Source organism: Lipophrys pholis (assembly GCF_963383615.2).
Source record: "Lipophrys pholis genome assembly, chromosome: 8".
Classification (NCBI taxonomy): Eukaryota; Metazoa; Chordata; class Actinopteri; order Blenniiformes; family Blenniidae; genus Lipophrys; species Lipophrys pholis.
In genome coordinates, this window is record NC_137630.1 from 23,689,466 (window position 1) to 23,713,084 (window position 23,619).

Consider the following 23,619-nt stretch of genomic DNA (forward strand, 5'->3'; position numbering starts at 1 on the left):
GGTTGTGGAAAATATTGGCTTTCATTGATCTCCTATCAAGTGTATTGTGGCAGAGGTGACGAGTTGCAAAAACCCATGGATCCTAGCATGCATATTGAAAATAGCATGTAGCGGTGTTTACGCACCGCTCATCAGGACGAGGGGTTAATCTCTTTTATGTAGAGTACTTTTCGTTCTCTAAATTCCAGCACGTAGGAAGAATCAATAGCCCGATCCGATTGCTCACTCTGTGAATTCTGTCATTTGTTTTTCTTTTTCTTCTTTTTTTTTAAATTGCTTTGAAGTGTGTACCGTTTTCCCCTGGTACCTTATTTTAGACATAAATCAAGACTTTCGCGGGGGTGGGAGTGGGAGAGTACGTGTGCATGCATGTGAGTGTGTCGATGTACTGTATGTGTCGGGGTAGCGAGCATGTGCGCATGCATAAATGTTTGTGGATTTGTGTTACAGAGACCACAGCTGGGTATTACCATGTCTTCCCGTGGCGGGTGTCTGAATGTTTCATCTAATCATTAAATGCTGACAGGCTTCACAGAGGAGTTCCACTGATCCCTGTTAGAGGAATGCGGGGTCTGACTTCATTAGAACTGTTAGTACTAAGCTGCTTTACCCTCGCTCACGCCTGGCTTAACCTGCACAGTGATAAATGTTGAGAGAGGAAGGGAGGATAGTCAGGGCTAGAGAGGGGTGAAACTAAAAGGACAGCAGACACAGAGACATTTAAAGAGAAAGCCAAAGGTGCCACCGTCAGGTGCAGAGGATGAGGTGGAGAGAAATTGGAGGGGAATGGGAGGGCAGGGAGCGTGTGAACCTGGGGTTTTTGCGAGTCAAGGGATGAGTGAAAGCTCAAAGTGCTGTTTGAACTGAGAAGGATTTACAAATGCAAAAAAAGAGCAAAACAATCAATTAACTTGTGTTGCAATTAATCAATTATCATGCTGGCACATTAACAGCCAAAGTGCTTAACTGAGATTCCAGCGTCAGGCTCCTATGTGCCGAGGAATTAGCATCGACCTCTGTGCAGCTGCACTCGTGCACAAGCTAATTTATGCTTGTGCATATGCAATAAGCACGTAAAGATATGCACACACATCCTTGTTCTCAGCATTTTTCACCACTGCATTCATTTGGCTCTTCCTGTAGTACCCCCTCCCCTATCAACACTCAGTCTTTTTCTTCTGCCAGCAGAGGTTTTTGGCCAGCTTAAGTACGCCCACAGGCCTCTGAGGGACAGCCCGTGACGGATGGCACTGCGTGTGACTCCGATTCGATTCAGCCCATTTGATAAATTTATTGCTGGCATTTTGAAAATGAAATTAGAGTATGTCTCCTGGAGACTGTTTTTCCAGCACAGGTGCCATAAATACACTTCATTTGGCAGAAGAGAGGGAGGAGGAGTGTAAGGGGGTGGAGAAATGCTGGATAAAGGATGTCATGGCAGGGGGGCAGATAGCAGGGATCTTCCACAGAAGTAGAAAAACCAAAGAATAAGGTCAAAATATAATGAGGTCCTGTATTAATCATGATATTGGTGGGGAACAACAGTAAAGGTTATTCAAATCCGTCTGGATTCCTACCAGGACCTAAATAGTCTGCGCTGCCCTTCGGTATAACACGCGCACTGTAGCATTGTACTATTTTAACATCTCATGTTGAGTGCTGACAGATTGAGATGGTGGGTTGTTGACATTGCAGCTGAGCACAAATGTCTCCATCTTTCATGTTGACTCACAAACACATGCACAACCAGAGCAATTCAAATACGCACACACACACACACACACACACACACACACACACACACACACACACACACACACACACACACACACACACACACACACACACACACACACACACACACACACACACACACACACACACGCCTTTTAAAAAATATGAACGCACAAAAACATGGTTTATGTACATTATCTTTGCCTCAAGGCCCCATGGCTCTTCAGTACCAATGACACTGTCATTGCAGCAAAGCCATCTATAACTCAAAGTATATGAATGAAAACAGCAAGCTATTTTTCTCCCTGGCACTCTCAGTGTGTGGGTCTGTGCGACAGTCGGGTGTTTTGTTTTTGTTTTTTTTTGTTGACGGCTCAGACAACACAAATTTGAAAAGAAAGATGTGTAAACACACAAAAGTTAAAGACAGACACGGACACACAGACTGACAGAGATAGACATTCATTCAACGTCAGGGTTATGCTGGCCTTATTTATCTCCCTCTTATTCAGAAACGTATGCGAGTGCAGCAGTGGAGGGATGATGTACTCCACGCCAGCCCCGGTGCCCCTTCAACATTCATCAGAGAGGGAGGCTCGGGCAACCAGCATCACTTACCTTTATGGACCAATCTGACAGCACAGTCATCACGTAGAGAACAGTGTGCATTTCTACGTGTCGGCAGTGTGTGTGTGTGTGTGTGTGTGTGTGTGTGTGTGTGTGTGTGTGTGTGTGTGTGTAGTTGGGGAGGTACTGAGTGCAACCTGTCACAAAGACATGCTCTGTCAATGTCTTTTGTAATGTATACAAGCAGGATTAACACTTCTAATGCTTCAGAAGGTGAAAATGTTGCCATGTCTTTAAAGACACCCACCTGCTGTTCGGGTTTTTTTACATATACCCGCACATCAGAACATACCCAGGTGACAATGAAAATATTTCCACCCGAGCCCTGTTGTGCTTTGGTAAAACCTGGCAGAAAATAACACCCAAGTTCTTTTGAGCGCAGCAGGGGAAAAAAAAAAAAAAAGTTTCAACAAAATCAGTGGGGAGTTTTCTCCGACTGATTGTCTGCTTCTGCTTTGCAATCACAGTGCGTGACACACCCTCTGCCATTACTGTATCTTCTCAAAGGAAAGTAGAGAGGTGGGACAACCTGGTGCATACACCTGAGGGCTGTCAGTCACAACAGGACCCCTGGAGCTGTTTAGACCATTTGACTGCCTGGCCCCATCATCTCAAAAAAATCAAAACAGCCTACAGGTACATTGTGACAAACATCTATCCCCAGTACACCCCACATCTCTCCCTACAGATCCACTATGCAAAACAGTCACCTCCCCCAACAGAGCTGTGATTAGTCTGAACATATGACTTACAGAAAGCAATGCATAAACACAGTCTGTGGGCTGTCTGCCGTTGCAGGATAGCATGATAATTTAGTGTAGGTGTCAGTGGGTGTGAGTGACTGACTCAGTAATCAAACAGATTGTTCTCTAACAAAAACAATCACTGACTCAATATCAAATCAACACCAACAAAACCATGAAATGTTTTCTCCTTCTTTTTTTTCATCTCATTTACTAAAGTCAGGAAGACACAAAGACACACGGGCACCTGGCCACCGATTTGAAAATGCACTGAAATCCACAGGTGACTGATTGAATGCTGTCTTACCTTTCTGTGGTGATACTGTGGTATCTGGAGATAAAAGAGAAGAGATACAGGGACGAATATATTAGACGCTGACAGGCTGCAATACAACAAACAGATAAAACATAGGACATGACAGTCATGGCTGGCGATTTACTGGGGAAAAAAACCCAATGAAAAATAAAACAAGCCACCTAAAAGGATAAACATATTGAGGTTTCAGCACAGTGGGATCCATGATCAATCGTGCCTGAATATACAAACTATAGAGTGGATTGAAATGAGACAGTTTTACAAAAAAGAAGCTCAAAAACCTTGATTGGTGGCAGGTTGCAATACAAATCATGAACCCGACTTCGTCCGTGTTAGCGAACAAGACATCTACAGATGAACGACATGTCAGTGCTTCCAAGCACTATGTCGCATCACTTTTCATTATCTCCGCTACCTTCTGTATGTGAGACATAATTGGCTACCAGAAGTGGCCCATCAGTGGAGCGACAGCCTTAAAGTTCTGTTATTACACTGAACTCACCTAATAGTGAGTTACTACTCGACATGTAGCAGCTGTCAATTATAATGTTACACAACACTTTAATGGCTCGCAGCAGGGATGTGCGCAGTGAGTCGGCTAAACAATTAAACGTCCGGCCCCTCGCTAGTCAGCACCTGAAATATTATTAACTTCTACATTATAGTGGATTACTGTCGCCACGCAGCACTGACCAGGGTCACAGAGTTATTGCGATCTACTCGCACATGTGCAGAACAACTATTTATTACAGCTGTGGTGTGCATGCGCAGTAGCAGCATTTCTGCCATTTACACAGAGATAGAGTCTCAGCATTTTCATAAAGTTGCATTATCTGTGGCTTCGGCCACTAGTGACATGCAAACAGACACCCAGTATTGTGTTTTCCCTTGAAAATGTTGTTGTGTAAACGAGACCTCAGCCTGAGATCAACAAAACAATGACCCCCAAGACATGTATGCACTTTTTGGGGGAGCTGTCTGATTTCTCATATTTTCATTCATTCGTTCAAAACAAAAAAGAAGAAACCTAAATGTGTCGAACAAACTTTCAGAAGTTGGCTTTGTTTTACATTGTTATTCTTCAAATTCTTTTGCAAGTGATAATTTTTCCATTGAGTCTGGTGTTAATTAAATTCTTGATGTGATAAAGCGCGAGTGTTATTTTGAGAATGATTTTGGGGGATGAGTTCTCGATTCTCTGCCTTCCCGTGTGTGGATTTGTTTTTCCTCTTATGTTGAAAACCGGGGGCTCGCACACTTTTGGGGACCAAACAAACTCATGGCCACAACACATGTGGATTAGGTGAAGAGTCAGGACATAGTTGTGATGGCTGATGGTTGGGACAAGGGGGGGTAAATGATATCAATGAGTGATTCACACAAATGTGTCCATTGATCACATACGTTACATAATGTGACCACTTAATTTGAAATATACAAAAAGTGTATTGAGCAACACACCCAAAAAGCAGGCAACAATGTTGTCCAGTCTGCTCAGTATAAAACTACTGGAGCAAACACAAAACCTCAAGAAGTTCTCCCGACCCCTAAATGTTTTATCTCCTACAATTTACTCTAAGTGAGGTTTGTAATAAGGGGGAAAGAAATGCCACAGACGGGAGACAAAATACACCATATTCTTCTTAACATGTATTTTCAGTTTTTTGTGGCGAGGCCACTAGAGATACTCCTGGCCCACAAGGGAAGGATCAAAAACATTGGCAGCTTGGAGAAAAGAACATACTGCGACATGTTTCTTCAACACAGCACACTTCCAAAAAAATGGGATTGAGAGGAATACAATAAATTTTGTTTATTATTCTCAAAAAAAAAGAATCACAAGGACACAGTTTGTACGATCCCAAGATTGTATTTTACTTTAATAGACTTGTCAAACTTGCAGAAATACAAAAATAAATTAAAAGAAGACTGCCCCCCCCCTTTCCTTTTCGAAAATTTAAATAACTTTGTACTCTGAGCCATTCTTCAAATCCTTTGGAACATTTTTACACTGGCCGTGTGCCCAACAAAAAAAAAAAAAAAAAAAAAGCCCAAATGGCCACAGACATGGGATGGGAATAATTGAATCCGGATGGATTTGTGGTGTGCTGGGCTGAGGAAGTGATAATCCAAAGCTCTGCCTAATTGCCAGAGTAAAGATGGCGTCCATTGTGGAGGTGGCGTCGGTGTTTATCAAGGCAGTGTGCCGTGGGATTGGACTGAGCATTAGGGATTTACACACTTTTGTTTTGTGAGGTGTTACAGTGGATTTGAGCAAATATTGGCCCTCTGGTTATTACATGGTCTGATTGCCTGCTATGCAACTGTCCATAAGCTCCGCACGTCTACCCTAATCTGAGAGGAGGCTTCAAATAATTAGTTAGTGAAGCACTCTCACAGCCCAGTGCAGTCAACCTTATCACTAAAAGAAAATCCTTGGTCCATTTCCTTTTCAGCCCAAAGGCTTACAAACTCACCACTGTTAAAACCTTTGGGGTAGCTGCATCGACGATAAAATATTACCCAACATGTCACAAGCACTGGTGCCTAGCCTGCTTTCTTTTGTCATTTATTATGTAAAATAAATACTACCGCGTGTCAAACAGTAAGCGCTTGTAGTATTCCAAAGATTAAATAAAAAAATAAAAAAAACTTCAGACAACACAACTTAACTGTAATTCAATTCTAGTATAACAAGGCATGATTTAAATGATGCATTAATTAATTGCTCCGCCATGTAGTTACCTGCAGTAAACAGCAGGATGCTACGCGTTCTCTCTGTGTGAACTGATATAATATATTGGATAGGAGAGAAATTAAACAAATAATAATAATAAGTGGCAACAAGCTGTCTTAACTGGTTGGATAATGATAAATAATAAACACATAGTGCATTGGTTTTTCATAAATATTCAAAGGAAAGTTTCCTCCCACTCCAGAACTTGCTGGGTCAGAGCAGAGGAGTCATGCTGATTGGTGTCAGCACACATAATAACTCCACTGTTTCGGGAGGCACAGAAAACCTCTGTCATTGATTACTGCATTTTTTCCCCCCGTTATCAGTGGCTTATATGGATTTGGAGACTAATTTGCAGTGAATATGTTTGTGGCGTTTCTGCGGCCCAGGCACCCGCAGCAATACTTCTGTGGGTCTGAGTATTATGTAAAATAGGGCATATGTCAATACAAGTTTCCCACAAGTATGTATGCATTCCGGCAGGGTAAAGTTAAGGCTGCCCAAAAGCATGCCCGAGGACACTAAAAGCTACATTTTAAAGATGCATTTACGAGATAGGGAAATAAACATCCTCCCGCTGTTTCCAGAAATTCAACCTCTCACTGTCAAAGAATTTGCAATATCCGATGAATAGTAGGATGGGCAGTCACTCCTTTAATATTTCACCGAGATAAAGATGAACTCCAATAATTAAAACTGTATTTGAAAGATTGTAAGTCAAACAGCAAGTATAAATTTAACTGAAGATTAAATAAAAGTTAATCAGGTAAGCTTGTAGTAAATCTATTTGGATGTTTATAACGCAACATTTAAATGACATTCAGCTGTTATTTTATTTCTCTTTTTATTTTTATTGAACAGCCTACATTAAAGTTTATTTCCTCTCTAATTGACAAAAGGAATATGAGTCCAGACAGGAATTGGGGGGGAAACATTTTTAAAAAGTTGTAAATCAAAGATTGCAGAGCAAGACCGTTTGGATTTTTCTTGCACTGGGAAGGTGGATCGTTCTACTCTGTGTTGGATGTTTAGCACGTGCCTTGAAGGAACACGTTAAACTGTAGACCAGCATCACAAAGAGGATTTACAATGGCCAAATTACGATGCAAGCAAAATTTGGCAGCTACTCTAACTACTTTGACACAGCTAATAAAGTGAACACTGTTTCTTGGCCTGTACAAAGAACTAAGCTTCACCTGCTACAAACCCTGTGTTGAGAGGTTAATACTCGTCTTTAATGAAAGGAACTTCGATCCCAGTAAAGCTATTGTCATCTCAGGGGTTGCTTCTGTGGTTTGCATGGACATGTTAAGAGATCCATTTTTTTTTTTTTTACCAAAGTTGAACAAATTTTGAACAACTTCTATCCGGGACACAGTCCTGCGAGCAGCAGACGGAGCTCAATGGATGCAGAAATCGTACAACTCAGGACCGATAACAGTTTTTAATCATCATTTTGACTGACTTCACTGGCGATATCATACTAAATAGCCAAACTTTGCATAAAGTGACCTGCTGAAAAACACTTTGTACCGCCCGTGATAGTCTACGTCTGTTTTCTGTCAGCACTTTTTTGCAGTTTGGCACATTTGGTACCATCTGTCACATGTGAGCATCAAAATATGGAACATTATATGCAAGGTAAGCTTCAGTTTGATTGAGAATGCTCCATCACTTTGTGACCAATGAGGTGCCTCTTTCCAACGTTACTGCATGTCTAAGTGATGAATTGGTATACCTGCTCAAAACGAGATCGAAGCCATAAACATCTCTTGATGGATTTGACCTTAGTTAATGACAATCGTGAGAAATATCATCAGCAGTGATGAGTGCAGCTTTAGAAATATAACGTGTCAGCTGAAAGCGGAAATTCGGGGGAGTTTGCTATCCTTTGACCTCTTTCTGCATTTTTCTTTCTATCTGACTCGTGTGCTTTTATAATCTAAATGTATAACCTTGCTTGCTGTCACAAACACTTTTCCAGTGTGGCCTTTCTGACTACTAATGAGTACAGCACGAGAACTTCACCACAGAAACGCTGTGTAGCATTTGCTTCTCTAGGGTGAGATATTTCATATTCTCTATTTAGGAATTAAGGGGAAAAACAAGTGTATTTTTCCAATTGCTGCTCTGGAATACTTACACATAGTATACACTCTGAGTTTAGAGGGTCTCGAATGCTCTTGGGTCATTAAACTACGCACACAAAAGAAATGAATATGAACAAGAACAATTATGCAGCAGTTACCTAATTAGCATTAAACCACACAAAAGCACAGTTTTACAGAGATTATTAGTTTAAATAAACCCACAGAACACACTGTCATAGCGGAGTACAGACGGTCCGTTCGACAGGCTGTGGAAGGATGCAGGATCTCAAGGTATGTCTATTGTTTGTGGGCGAACGGATCACTTCCTGTTGGTTCACATGCAGCATTCATCGCCGTATGATTGAATTAGATTGCAATTGGAAACCTGTCTTCTATTGACTTCTTAAAGTTGTGGCCTTGTAGCTGGCCACTCAGGGAATAGTTTTAATTACGAGCAGAAATTGGGTTCGATTTTATTCCCATCATGAAGTGAGAAATCCTTGCAGCAAATCATCACTACATCATAATAAATGAATACCACATCTTCACTGGAAAAGAGCTTCTGCTGCACACAAGTTTGATTATAAAGCTAGTCTGTAAGCGTGAGGACAACTGTAAAAGTAAGCAAAGAAAAGTGTGTGCATGTGTGTGTGTATGTGTGTGTGTGTGGGGGGGACGGACGACGACTCATAAAGGCCACATACTGTAGTGAAAACAAATGAGTTAGCCTTCAGGTGATTATCATTATTGATCTATCATCACTTTAATATAATGAGGATCGATTTCAAAGTTGTAGCTGTTCACCTCTTAATCATAATCACTATTTAAGAATGAAACCCCAGTTCAAGTCACAAAGGAAATAAACTTACTACAATAATGACACCAGTCATTTATGACTATTTGGGGTAGTTGGTAGCGCACATCATCTTCCAATTCCAAAATTAATGGTTCGATCCCCAATGCCGCCCTGATCATGTGTCAAAGTGTCCAATAGTATCTGAACCCTTGAGGTACTCCCAATGGAGGTCGAGTGCATGGCAGCTGTGGTGAAAATGTGAATTCCATTTAAAATGCACTGACCTGAATGAATGAGAAGATACTATATATGTGTCTCATGCACTTAAATATAGCAATGCAAACATTTCTGGGAACCAGTTGAGTGCCCAATTTCCTGTCTGGGTGAAATGACATCCCGAGTGCTCACAGTGGACGATTTCTCCTCCAGAGAAAATAGAAAGTCAGAACCACTGTTATTCTACCAGTGACAACAGGTGATTTGGGGAAAGGGAAAGATGTCACCTATGGGAGGACGCTCCAAATTAGACTCCAGATGGAAAGTCGGTGGCAACCAAAGACCCTCACACTGACAGCTTGTCACTGCAGATAATCATTACATTTCTAGTTTGGCACTTTGGGGTGTTTAACTGTTTATGGAAGAGGCAGTTGAAAGGATTCAAAGGTTTTTAAATCTACTTCAAACAATGTAGAGCAAAGGCAATTTGATTGTGCTAATAAAGTAAAAGTGAAAGTATGTGTTTGATTATGTATCTGCAATCTAAATCATTAGAAAAAAAAAAGAAGTTTATTCCTCTTACTGCATGCATAGGGACCATGCATTTGTGGGATGAGCAGCATCAGTATGTGGGTTGCACCAATGAAACATTTGCCTAATCTTTGCCACCAAACAGCTCATCGTGTTTGTTATAAATCCAGCTCCATTCAAAAGGGAAATAAACGGCTTTCCTCTTGGCATAAGAGTTATTGACAAGAAGTATTTTTACAGCAGCAAAAAAAATATCTGAAAAAAAAACATCCTTTGCTTCCATGTGCTGTTCCTTTTAATAATGCTGCGCGTAACATGTCATATCAACATGCATAAACGCACAGACGGAACATTTGTATTGTTTTCACCGCTACGGAAAACCCTTGCATACCATGACTCATTCCACTAACGTTTTAAAAGCACGTGCCTGCACTTTTCAACTGAGGAGGATACAGAGCCACGGAACACAATCCTAGGTTTTAATTAGCCGAGTATAACGCATGCTCATCTCCTACATACTGCACAGGGAGAGCGGGGAGTGCTGCCTTCTTGCTCATTATGTACTAATGAGTTGTCTATTAATGAAAATGGAAAGCATTTATTTTGCGAGCACAAAGGGTTCAGCTGGATTAATTACTGCACTACAGCAACAAAATGAAAACAGAAAGTGCAGCATCACTCTTGTGTGGCACATTACCCATTAACCAACTGTTATCAAGGCCTGGCGCATGTTGCTGCACGACACACTCTCTCCCTCACACACACACTCACACACACACACACACACACTGCAGGAACAGAAATTGTTCTCACAGGCCATTAAAACTTCACGTGAGCCACACTTTTGACACATTCTATATACTTTTTTTGATGCTTACAAGCTTTCTCTGCCGCGAATCCATGTTACTCATAAAGCACGGCGTCCGTGTGACATGGACATTCTGCTAAATCATCATGACAGTGTTTTACCTCTGGGCCTCGGTTTCACAAAAGGCCTTTTCTTTGCACAATGAAAAATGATTCCGGGCTAATTGCATCATTGTGTGGCCAGGAGTTGGCATTTGCATCTGTCAACAGGAGTAATCAGGAGGGATGAAAATTATCGAAAAGAAAAATCTAGCATTGTGATTCAAATAGCATCCGATACTTTCTGCACAAACTGCTCTTTTGGGGAAGTTTGGGGATAAATAACTGTGAATATGGCAAGTTGTGGGCTCATGTGCTGGGAAACAGGACCAGAGGGATGGAGAGGGAACAGCTGAACAAGAGTTCAGCAGCCTCTTACTCAATTATTACAAGACTGAAAGTTTTATCCCAAATGTTAAACATTTATTGTGCAGCGTTTATTCTACAAATGGCAATCAGAATCATTCTAAAGGCTGACTAATAGCTTGATATCCCTTCGGGCCCTCCTTGGAGAGGTCGAGGGGTACGGGGAGGGACTGTGGGCTCTGGCAGCTTCAGCAGATGGTTCTTGATCAGATATTAGAGGCTGGGCATTGAGGTCGTCTGGCCACGAGCGTTCTGCCCTGCCTGGGGGATAACAACCCTTTCTGAACCTCCAGCTCCGGCGATGGTTCCAACGCCAGACGAATAGCTCTGTGTCCAAGCCAGACTGCAGGGACATTGGAGCAGTGACAGACTGCTGTCCTTAAGCCCTGTGACAATCTGGGAAAAGCAAACTCAGAAAACATGCTGCCTGCTGTAGTTTATTCCCCTCCAGGAATTTGTTTCACCCTATTTGAGCTGTACATGATTTGATGACAAACGCTTATGTAATTGCGACCATTGTATGGCCTCGCTTGTTGAAGTAATCACACTGATAACCAAAAATCCTACTTAGCTGGAATTCAAGAAAAAAAAAAAAAAGCTCTCCTTTCATTGCTATCACTCACATTCCTGTCGTGGAAATGTCTGGTGGAAAGACTAATCATCAAAAAGCTGAAATGCGTTTAGAAAAATGTGCAATTTAAAACATCAGTTGTGTGTATTAAATGATGTGATGCATAATAGCAAAGAGGATCAAGGCTTTGTTATTGAAATGGAATGTTAATCTGAGAATGACAGTGTACAAATGTCCTTTGTAAAGAAAAGAAATATGTATGATAACATAAAAACCCACTTTGACAACAGTGTCTCATCTATTAGCATTACTATCCTCCGTGTTCCTCTGACTCGCTTCATCTGTCTCTCCCTTCTCCATCGACAGAGCTGCGGCGAAAGCCGGGTGAATAAACATGACAATGTGAGCTTTATTTATCCTTTTCCCCCGTGACAGTGGCAGTCTAAAATGGCAGGGCTTCAGATATGACCTTCAGTTAGAGTGGCTCTCCATCAGTCATCACTGCCACCCACAGATCAGACAGTGGATGAGAGGTAGTGGCACCTTCAGACACCTACTCTCCCTTTTAACCTCCCCCTTCGCTGTCCACTGGAGGTTTTCATTTTACTTTCCTGCTTCACCGTTTTGATTTCTTTTTCCGTACTTCTGCTGCCCTTGGCCTATCTTTGCGTGGTGCTTTTTTTTTTTTTTTTCATGCTTTACTTTTCATCATTTTTATTTATTTTTTTTCATTGTTTTCTCTCTGCGTGCTTTTTTGGCAGGTAGTTCACTGAAGATTTGGCTTTGGGTCTGTGTGGATTCGAAGGAGCAAATATAGATGTTATAAATAGATTCCCACTTTACATATGATTGGACTTCAATGCAAACAGTCTATCCTAGAGTGAGAAAATGGAAAAAGAAAGATGAGGGAGGGGAGTATTACCAGGGCGGGGGATTACCTGGATTTGCAGGATGGGGGGGGGGGGGTCCACATATCTCCCCCTCACCATTTTGCTTTTAGCACTGGAGCGACAAAATCACCGCCATTTCGGGGTTACAAGAATAAATACAATGCAAAAGAGATGGGCAACACCACTGTCTTTCACTGATTGTGATTAAACCAAAGCTGTGAACACCAAAACTAATACGATAAAATATCAACACTTTGGTAAAAGCGCCAGGAAATGATTCAATATATATCTATGAAATGACAATAAAACACAAGCTATTCTGTACGGTTACTGTTTTTCAGCCCTAAAAGTTCACCCCGCATAATCTTTGTGATTGGCCATAATCAACAAACAACTGAGCCTCTGACTTCATTAACGTAATGTGTGTGTGTGTGTGTGTGTGTGTGTGTGTGTGTGTGTGTGTGTGTGTGTGTGTGTGTGTGTGTGTGTGTGTGTGTGTGTGTGTGTGTGTGTGTGTGTGTGTGTGTGTGTGTGTGCGTGCGTGTGTGTGTTTTCACATAATTGAATTTAGAGGCACATTCACATATTTTAGCTTTATTACACATAAACTGCAATACTTCAACCTTTTTTGAAGGTTATGATTCATACAAATATCTTGAAATATCAAATAACATTTTATGTTATTCCATTTTTTTTAATATGTTATATACACTGAGGTCATCACAATGATAAAAATGCGCAAAACAATTCAGTTATTATGTTGTAATAACTGCATTGTTTTGAGTAATAACTGAAATAACTGAAAAAATGTACTTCTTAATGATGTTCTTTTTTTTTTCTTCTGATGCACGTGTAATTATTTGACCTGTTAAAATAAAAATCAATCCCAAAACAAACACATTTGCGATTAAAAGTATGGATATTTCTGAGGTGGTGCAGTGGTCAGGACTCTCCCCCCACAGTGAGTTTATTCCCGGTGCTTTGGATCATTCTGAGCAGAGTTTAGAAATGTTCCTTGTGCAAGCGTGGGTTTACTCCATTTTCCACCCACAGTCCAATAACAAGCCTTTTAGGTAAGTCGGCGACTCTCAATTAGCCACCAGTGTGGATGTGAATGTGGGTAGAGTGCAAGAAAGTCTTAAATTTACTTGTTAACTCATGTTGTCGTGTCTATTCAACTAATGCATGATTACAATGTAACAGCACAGAACAAGTCCTTTGTTTTTTTTTGTTTTTTTACACAAACTCTCCCAATCCTTATCTCCATGAATAATAATGAGCAGTTAAGCTTTTAAGGTTTAGTGATTACACTATTCAAAAAGACACAAGACTGTTCATTTCTACATAATGCAGGTAAGACCCCGAGAAGCCCAAACCCTCATTCTGTCCCTGGCTTTCATAAATCTCCTCCATCAGAGATATTGTTTGTATCCACTCTATTTAATCACACATATTTTCCAGCGAACGCTCTCTTAACCCTCTGCTTAATATTCTGAAAGGAATGAAATATTGACACGTTTCAGAACCTGAACAAACGCACGTGAAGAAAAACTTACTGCGAATGAAAAAAAAAGACTCCCACACAGAGCGATCTCCAGCTTCCTATTTTCTTTTCTTACCAGTAAAATCAAAAATGAGAAATAAGTGATAGCCAAGAGAGGTTTTCTTCTTCATGGTTTTTTGGTTCAAATAAAGATCACACACCTATCGTATTTACCAAAACATATTTAGAATAGTATGCGGTTTGTTAAGAGGGTCCAACATCTCTTTGACATACAAGATAAAAGAAAATGTAGGGAACTGATGTGAGAGTTTAAAAGCGGCAGGATTATATTTCAGTATCTTATAATCTACTTTGCTGTGATAAATTATACCCCGGAATTATATGAAATGCAAAGTTCTTTGTATCACAAAACGGCTTCGAGAAAATGTTCTGGAAAATTGCTGCATTCTTTAATAACTGTTTCCTTCCGTCTCTTTTATTTACCCAGGCACACAAATACCCATAACAAATGTTCGCTTATTTCCAAACTCGGTGCACTTCTCTGTGAAGTCTTTATAATAAAGATGAGGTTTGAGTATGAGACAAAAAATAAAATAAAATAAAATAAAATATATATATATATATATATATATACACACACATACCTCAGGGTAGACTGTGCATCTCCAGTGTATTAATTCAACTAGAGCAGAGAGTGTATGGCTGTAGGATAAGATGAGCTTACAATATACTTTCTTTGAGACATTTGAAATGAAATGAAAATGATAAGCATTCAGCATATGTTGTAATGTCTATGTTAAAAGCAAAATGATAAACGCCTAGTGCGGTGTGACGACTGATCATTTTAGTGTGACTCAGAATACCAAGCAGGCTATAAAGGCAGTAAGAGTCCACATTTACCAAGGTAAGGTAGAAAGGATTGTTATACTAACTTTCCCTTAAACAGGATTCATTTGATAAGTGACACTGCATTATATCAGGGGAACAGGAGAACATGCAAACTCCACACAGAAAGAGTCCATAAACAAACCAGACATATTCGCACTGTGACACTTTGAGAGTCCAAACCAGATTTGGGGCGGCTGTGGCTCAGCTGGCAGAGTAGGAGTCGTCTCTTAATCCACACTACTGGTGGTTCAATTCCCTCTCTAGCGCCCTCTTTAGGTCGCTGGGAAAAACGTAACCGATACTGTGTACAAGCAGCTTTTATGTCACCGTTGGTGTTTGCGTGTGTGAGTAGATGTCCAGAAAATGTGGCCGACCATGAAAATCTATGTACGACATGTTAAAATCCATAACGACCAATTGGATTGTGTTGGTCACACCTAGAAAGAATGAAAAAGAGAGATAGTGAAAGAAAGAAGTATCTAAATAGCTCCCAGAACAGTTGACAACCTATTAAAAGACAAATGGAGGCTGTGTTAAATAGATTTCTAAATGAAGAGCAAGCATTACCAGTTCAGTTTTAATAAAATCATGAGTGTAAATAAATCTTCTGCCTTCTGCACTTTTTTTTCTTCCATAAAAGTGCCTCACTGGTGTTTCAGGGGTAATAAGCAACTTTCTGTCAGTGTGAAGTCCGGGAAGACTTTTCCACAGTCTGGTGCCTTTTCAAGCGTTTCACACAAAAAGTGTGGTCAATACTTTTAGCCAGTATTGTGCCACACAGTGTTTCTATAAACCACTTGTGGATGCACTGTAGCAGAACATGAAACACAGCCACACTACAGCCTCAGGGCCAAAGAAAGCACCGCACTGACTGTTACCTGAATGTCTAATTCAGAACCGAGGACAGCTCCTAAAAGCTTGCGGAGAGAGAGGTGGCTGAGTGGAGACATTATTCACTCACTCCAAGTGCAGCAAGCTCCTCGCTGGTAAAAGACTGATCCAGTCTTTTATACAGAGGTATTTCAGTGGTTTTGTTAATATCTCAACATGACAACGGTCAGTTCATCAGTGCAGCACTTAATAGATGTCTCGTGCATTATTCGGTCGTGTTTTGAAAGCGTGTATTCCCGTGCTCTTTGTTGAGCTGTGGCGCAACAGTGCGATGGTTTGAACTTTGAAGGAGATACCGACGCAAAAAAGTGCAAATGTGTCTGGCTGTCTGACAGCTGGCGTCTGGTGTGTGATTATTGCCCAGCTAAAGTGAGCTTGTTTACGTGCCGTCCCTCGCTTAGTGATACAGAAGTCAGATTGCAGACTCGACAGCAACACCTGATTCAACGGTGCTACTGAACCTCCTTTCAATTCATTTCATACAGGTAGCTGCAGTGAGAAATTTTGTTTATATGTTCTAAAAGAAAGCTTTTATACTGCAGTACACTGAGAAAACGTGTTGAACACAAAACAAATTCACAAATTGTGTTGTTAATTAGCTTTTTACTTATTTTGTGACACTACTACCTTTTTTAAGTTGGTTTTTTTTTGGGTTTTTTTCTAGCAACCAGTTTTTGTTATGGTGAAATGTTTTGATTGCAATCAAAAGAGCATTTAAAAATCAGCACATGGAGGGAAAAACGACTATTCAACTAAATCAACTTCATTCCAGCACATTTCATTTGTGGAAATTACATTTTTAGGAATTTCAGTGGGCATTCCATAGTGTAGTACTCAGCATTGTGACGTCACAGTAAGAGGATGGTAAATTGCACAGTTCTGTAATATGGTCGAGATGATATAAATTCTATTTTAGATATTTATCTGTTATCCTTTAAGGCTTTTTAAATGAGAGTCCACCAATTTATGCCACAGATGACATAAAATCCAAAAGACATGCAAAAAAATACACATGAAAAGATTTTGGCTAAAGGAATCTATTATGTTTCTGTACCACTTGTACATAACATGGGCGCGAGAACTGATCCCAGTGTCATACACACTCAAATTCACACCTACAGTTACCAATTAGCCTCCAATGTATGTTTCTGGGCTTGTGGGAGTAGGACACCTAAACACACCCAGGAAGAACATGCAAATCTACACAGAAAACCTATTTAACTCAATCTGAGCCTGACAGGTCCATGAAGTGGTGCTATGAGGTGAGACTGCTTATAACTACACAACTAACAGATACAGGATTATTATCTATATGTACATCTCCCAATGTCAAACTCCAAACAAATTCATCACCAAATACCAAAAATGTGCGTCATCCTTGTGTTACCCCCCCCAACTGTCATAGTTCTGACACTTTATGTGAAACACACAAACTATACAATGAAAACCCTTAATAAATAAATACATTGGAAAAATGTGTGAAAGAAGAGCTGGTCTATTGTTGGAAAAGAAAAAACAGATTATAACTAAAAACTAGACAAAGTCCATTATATATAATATTTTGTGAGCTTTTCATAGCAATTTTTTTGTCTCGCTTGAACAATATACTCGGACATAAGGCTCTCTCTTTTCTGAATCAGGTACAAAACCAATTTCCAAGGTTAGGAAGAGAAATATTGTCCTTCTACTGTTAAACACTTATCCGCTCTCTCTGCTGTCCTCTGCAGGGAGAAATGTAGCACTCCCATGGTGACAAAGAATGAAAAAGAGAGATTGGACAGAGGCCTGTGAGATGGTTAATAGTGATAAAACACTTTCGGGACAACAAAAAGACAGGAAGTTAAGGAAAACTAAGACATATTTGCCCAGAGGAATGAAAAGTAAGATAAATGCAGAGTTGGCGACGAAGGGAGTGAAGTGGGACGGAGAGGAAATGTTGTGATGCGGGGCCGGCCAAGGGATCAGCACACTCTGTCACACCCAACAGGCACCACTGTCAATCACACACACACACACACACACACACACACACACACACACACACACACACACACACACACACACACACACACACACACACACACACACACACACACACACACACACACACACACACACACACACACACACACACACACACACACACACACACACACACACACACACACACACACACACACACAGTTGCAGGGATACATGAGTGTGTATTGGTGTGCATCTCAACAAATAAACACTTGAAATGCTTAAAGCCAACAGACACAAAATAATAGATGAAACTTTCACAGAGTAGAAGAGGAGCATATCTGCTTTACATCTCAGTAAAAGAAAAAAAAAGTGAAAAGAAGACGTAGGCATCTAATGTGAGAGTTTTATTTTATTTATTTAACTTATAACTGGAGAAAGCATTGAATAAGAAATAGTTTAGGGGAGGGAGTATGATCCGTGTATTGCAGATTCCAGAACGCGTTCACATTTGTCTTCAAGGATTCACAGTGTGATAAGTGGAGTCATTATTTTTCACATTTATTTCATTCAACCCTCTTGGGGAAATTCTTTCGCTGTATTTAAGCCCTTCTCATTCTGGGAAGGGGCTGCACCCTGGGGGCCTTGCTCAGGGAAACTGACAGCAGAGGGAGTTAAACCCGCAAACCTCCAATCACAAGTCAGCTTCTCTAACCTCTAGGCCACCACTTTCAGTTCTTCATGGTTTATTGCATCGGAACCTAATCTTGCTCAAAGACAAAAGCTGGTCAAGGAAATGTGTTTCTTTTGCATCGCGGGTGATATAAGAATCGGATGGATTATAACATACTCTTGACAAATATTTTAAATATTAAGATCATCAGGTGGCACAAAGTGAAAAAACACATGGCAAAGTGATACATTTTTAAATGAACTAAATGATTAGGATATAAAATACAAATCCAGCCTCTGATGAGACCTCTAGTGTGGATTTAGTGATGGTTAAGTCAGGAAGGGCATTCAGATATGAGTGGGGGAAAAACAAGATGAGGACAACCTGGAGAATTGTAGTTTCCATTAAAGAAAAGTGGAATGAAGATGAACAGGAGTGAAACAGTATGTGTCTGAATGGGAAGAAGAATGGTGCCACAGCGAGGATGCAGCAGATGGAGAAAGGAGTTTAAGTACTTGGAGTCAACCGTCCAGAGAAGTGGATGGCGTGGAAGGAAGGTGGTGGAGAGAGTACAGACAGGGTGGACTGGAAGGAGATGGGGGTCAGCAGTGATCTGTGATTGAAAGGTTCCTGCTCGGTTGAAGGGGAAGGTCTACGGCTGGAGGCGCTGACCAAAAGACACAAGGCGAAACAGGAGTACGTTACAGGGAGAGCTCATGTTGCACAGCTTCGTGGAAAAGTGAGAGCGATGAGGTTGAGATGGTTTGGTGAAGTATGCGGGAGAGATGATTGGGGGAAAAAAGGATGCGGAGGATGGAGGAAAAACAGGAAGGCCAGCGAGGAGGTTCATGGCCACAAGAAGGGAGGATTAGGCAAACGCCGAACAGGGAAAGGCAGAGAGATCAGCTTTTAAAAGATAAACGATATTCACTGCGAATACAGTTGAATTAACTTCACGCAAAGTGAGAGCGATTGAGCAGAAATCCAATAGATCAATCGTAATTGGAGAAAATATAAGTTCAAAGCACTAATGGACCCTGCTTAAATACTTTTCGCTTTTCATCTCCGTAAGCACAATTCTTCCTGCCAAACAACAGTGACACCTGCACACTTCATAAAATAATATGGGCTGCGCCACAGCCAAAACACACTTGAAAAATCTGTCCCTGTGGAGTCTTCAGGGAACTAATTTTATTCACAGAAATAAACCTGTTATCACATGCACATATTAAACCATGCCAGCTTGTCCAGGAGTACAGAGGCAAAGCTTTTAAGCAAATGGCAGTTGTGTAAACTAAAATGGAAATGTTGAAAGTCAGTTCAATAATAGCTGAAAGCCATTACAACATTGTCATTAACAAGGTTGCTGGAAATGCAATTAGCCCCCTCATATTGCTCACGGCAACAATCAGAGACGTATCGAAAAAATAGGAAAAAATGGGGGGGGGGGGGGAGGGGGGGTGCAAAACTAAAAAAAATAACAAAGAAGGATGTACTACCAAACAAATCCATACAAAACAGGGTGAAATGGAAATTACACAAAAAAGACAACAAAAAAAAACTACTCAGAAACGGCTGCTAAAAGCCAAATCCCCTGAACCCCAACTCACACGCACAAAAAAACAACAAAGTATTATAATAACCTCCACAACAAAACACCATTCAACACGCTGAGCTGCAACAATCAATTTTAAATACACTGACCTGAGACCAAGAAACAGAAAAGAAAGTCACAGCTACAATGAACAAGGGTTGTGAGTTACACACAGCGGATTTTTCTCCAGTGCAGCTGAAATATGAGAAAGACTCGAGAAAAACAGACAGTATGACATTTTTTTTTTTTTTCCCCCTCCTCACAGGCTGAGTACTCGGAGACTGCATTTGTTAAGATGTTTGTGAAGGAGGACGAGGTTGTGGCTAAATGAATGATAGGCATCACTGTCACACAGCAGACTTCCAGCGGGCCTCCTTGGAGATAAGAAGCAGCTGTCTATCCCCAACACGCCGTCATCAAGGTCACTACTCGGCTTATTATGGAGAAGCCTCTCAGAGCTAATTCTGAATCCTGCCCCATGAATATTGTGAGAAAACGTGGTTTCCCTTTCGCAGCATGAATACGAGTGTCAGGAAATGATTAAACTGTTTAAAATCTTGTCCTCAATTTTTACAGTAACCATCAAGACAATTTCCCTCAGCTGAGCAGCGACCGTTTTGCCAATATTTACTCAGTATTGCAGGAGGAATCTACACAAGGTTACAGGTTTTGTTACTGTGGCTCTCTCTCTCCGAGTCGGCGTTTGTCAACCAGTAAAGTAAAGCGGTCTGAAATGGCGCCAGTTCATAAGGAACACTCTAGTTTATAGTATTTGATGGTGTGTTGTTCTTGCATGAAGGGGGGTAGTTGGCTGCCAACGATATCCCAGCGCAGCACTAAGGCAGCAGACGGGAGGGTAATGAGGAGGCAAATATGATTAAAACCATCTCCTCCGGCTGCCTTGGACCTGCCATTAAACCAGCGGACGCTCCTTATGCCTAATCCATCACACTGCTTAGCTCCTACCGAGAGCAAGGCGAGAGACGACAACAAACTCAACCTCAAACCTCCGATCGCTTCTCTCTGAAACATAACTAACACTCCGGGAGGTTCGCTCGTTATTAAAGATCTGCCACCGAAGCCCCCGGACATAGCTCCCGCGGTGCCTGGTCGGTCGGTGAAGTCCCGGGTAAAAACTGTGATATTAGAGATCTAAGAGGTGGCGTGAGTAAAAGCCTCCGTCAAATAGCTACACATGGTTATCTACAATGCCTGCCATCTCTGGGGATAAAGAGGGTTTTTATGTCCCTGTAATGGTAAAGTTAGAGCAAAAAATAAACACAAAACACCTGTGCAGCATTGTTAAAATCCCACTTTCTTATTACGACGACCACGAAAGCGCCACGTAACATTCCAGACATACGAGAGACAGGTTGGATGGTGCACTGCGTCTCCACTAGAAAGCATTAATGTAATTTAGTTAAGATAGAGCACGCTACCAGTAATCACGGGAGACAGATCTTGTTTATGAACAAGTGGATCTTTGTGGCTCTTCTAGTTAAAACACAGAAGTCCGGACGGGGAGTGACGAGTCGACGAGTGGATGGATGAATGGATGGCTACGTTCAGTAACTCCCTCATAATGTTGATCCTGACTGATCACCGCCAAAACGTACGCAATCTGAAAGTGCAATCTATTTGTGCGAGTGTGCTATTTCGCCGGCTTTATGCAGAATCTCAGCAAATCAGGCCGATTGTGTCTTCCCACTCCGGTCCAGCTCGGCTAGTCGCAGCTTCATTTTTGTAACATGATTTAGATTCTGAGTCGGTGATAAAAAAAAAAAGTGCTAAAAGTAAAACCATGATCTGTGCGACGGCTCATAATTAAGCTGGTGTTTCAATGCTATATCAGAATGGCAACGCTCATGTGCACATATGTAACTGCAAATTACAACCAAAACAAAGATTGAAGATGAAAAGGGCCTCAACTGGTATGTTCACAGGTTTTATTTGTTCTACAGTAAAAGATACGAGCTCCTTTGCTGTCTCTGCCCAGACAGAAGTGACACTGTTACCTCGACGTTCAATACAAGACCTTTGCTACCTAATGAGCGCCTTGATCATTTAGTGGATTAATGGCTGTCTGCTCACTGGATTACCTGGTAATTACTGTTAATAAATGTTTCTACTTTGACCCACTAATATTCATTGAGCCAGTGTTCGCTACTGCGTACTTAACCCTTTATCGAGTGAGTAGCTATACATAAAAACCTCTGCATTTATTAGTTCAAACAGGTTCACTATGCCTTTGGTTCTTTTATAAGTGTTCTCTTTTCGTCTGTTCAGGTACTTTTCTTTTTTTTCATGTTACGGTGTTTCCCTGTCTTTGTCAAAAGTGTGTGATAAAGGTGGGGAAACAGAATCAGGGAATTCACTACTGCATAATTGTAGTAAATATTTAGATAGGGTCTGTTTGTGAAGGACCTTCCGCATTATTCTTTCCAAAACTTTGACACATTTTCCTTTGAGTCAGTGCACATAATTCCTGCATTTCTCCTGAATATTTTTAAATAATAAAAATAGCTTACTGAATTTAGTTTGTCTTCAAAAAGAAAGTTTGGGTACTTTTTCATTGAAATAAAGCACTATAAAGTGGAACAGTGGCACTTTTTTGTGGACAGGACGTGAAATACAAATAATTACAGCAAATGACAAATAGATGTTTCATGTATGAAGTGAAATATATATCCCATTTTCCTCTCATCATAACTGAGATCTGTCCAGCATAGCAAGAAAAAAGACGTCGGACTGAGTTTCGTAAGACTTCACATCATTAGCTGGCATGTCCCGCCACAAACATTCAGAGGAGCGAGAAGAAAAAAACATAAGCTCAAATCTGTTTGGCAAATAATGCAACAAACGCTTGCCCAGTGGAATTTACTGCCAGGACACCTTAGCGGAAATGCTACAAACAATACGTTACATGCAAAATTAGTGAGAGGTACCAAATAAAGACCACCTCATCTGCTTCATCGTTGACGGCATCCACTGCCAGAGAAATATCTCCAGGACATTATTAGACTTCAATGACTGCTCCTATTTCTTATCCAGCAAAAAAATTAGACGACAGAGAAGAAGAAAGCAAAACAAAAAACAAATACTGTATCATGTCTTACGTTAATGTTGATTCATTTTTCCCTAGGAAATGCACAGTGAACTATTTTGGCTCTTGTGGATGTCGCTGATGCAGATGTGACTAATCTCATCTGCTTTTTCCTTTTTTTCTTTTCCACAACTCGTTTGAATGATTCCTCCTCTGTATGTCGGCACAACTCCTGCAGTCACTGAAACACCCCCATATAATCCCCTAAAGACACAAGAATCATGGATTACAGCTGGAGAGAATCCACAGGCGGCTCGCTGTTGAGTAGAATATGTTGGATTGTTGTGCAAAGCCTGTAGGATAATTATCAGCAGGATGCATAGCCTGTGGAGAAATAAGGCATCTCGTGCCCTAGGCCCCTTAAATGAGCCCCGCAGACCAGCTGAAAGATGCTGATGCCTCTCTTTATGGAGGAAACGAGAGGCACTTCCATTAAATGAATGAAGACTCCAGATTTGCACAATTTAAGAGCCACACTAGG

General features: G+C 41.0%; 1 protein-coding gene across 1 annotated transcript in view; it reads right to left on the bottom strand.

Annotated features, from left to right (window-relative positions):
* Nucleotides 1-23,619, bottom strand: part of LOC308112974 (cadherin-4-like) — a gene marked incomplete at its 3' end in the record, with an annotated part of 231,031 nt that overhangs the window by 125,509 nt on the left and 81,903 nt on the right. Inside the window, exon 3 of the mRNA XM_080468827.1 lies at nucleotides 3,412-3,435. Coding sequence (XP_080324953.1) covers nucleotides 3,412-3,435 — 24 coding nt within the window. The remainder of the gene's footprint in view (nucleotides 1-3,411; nucleotides 3,436-23,619) is intronic.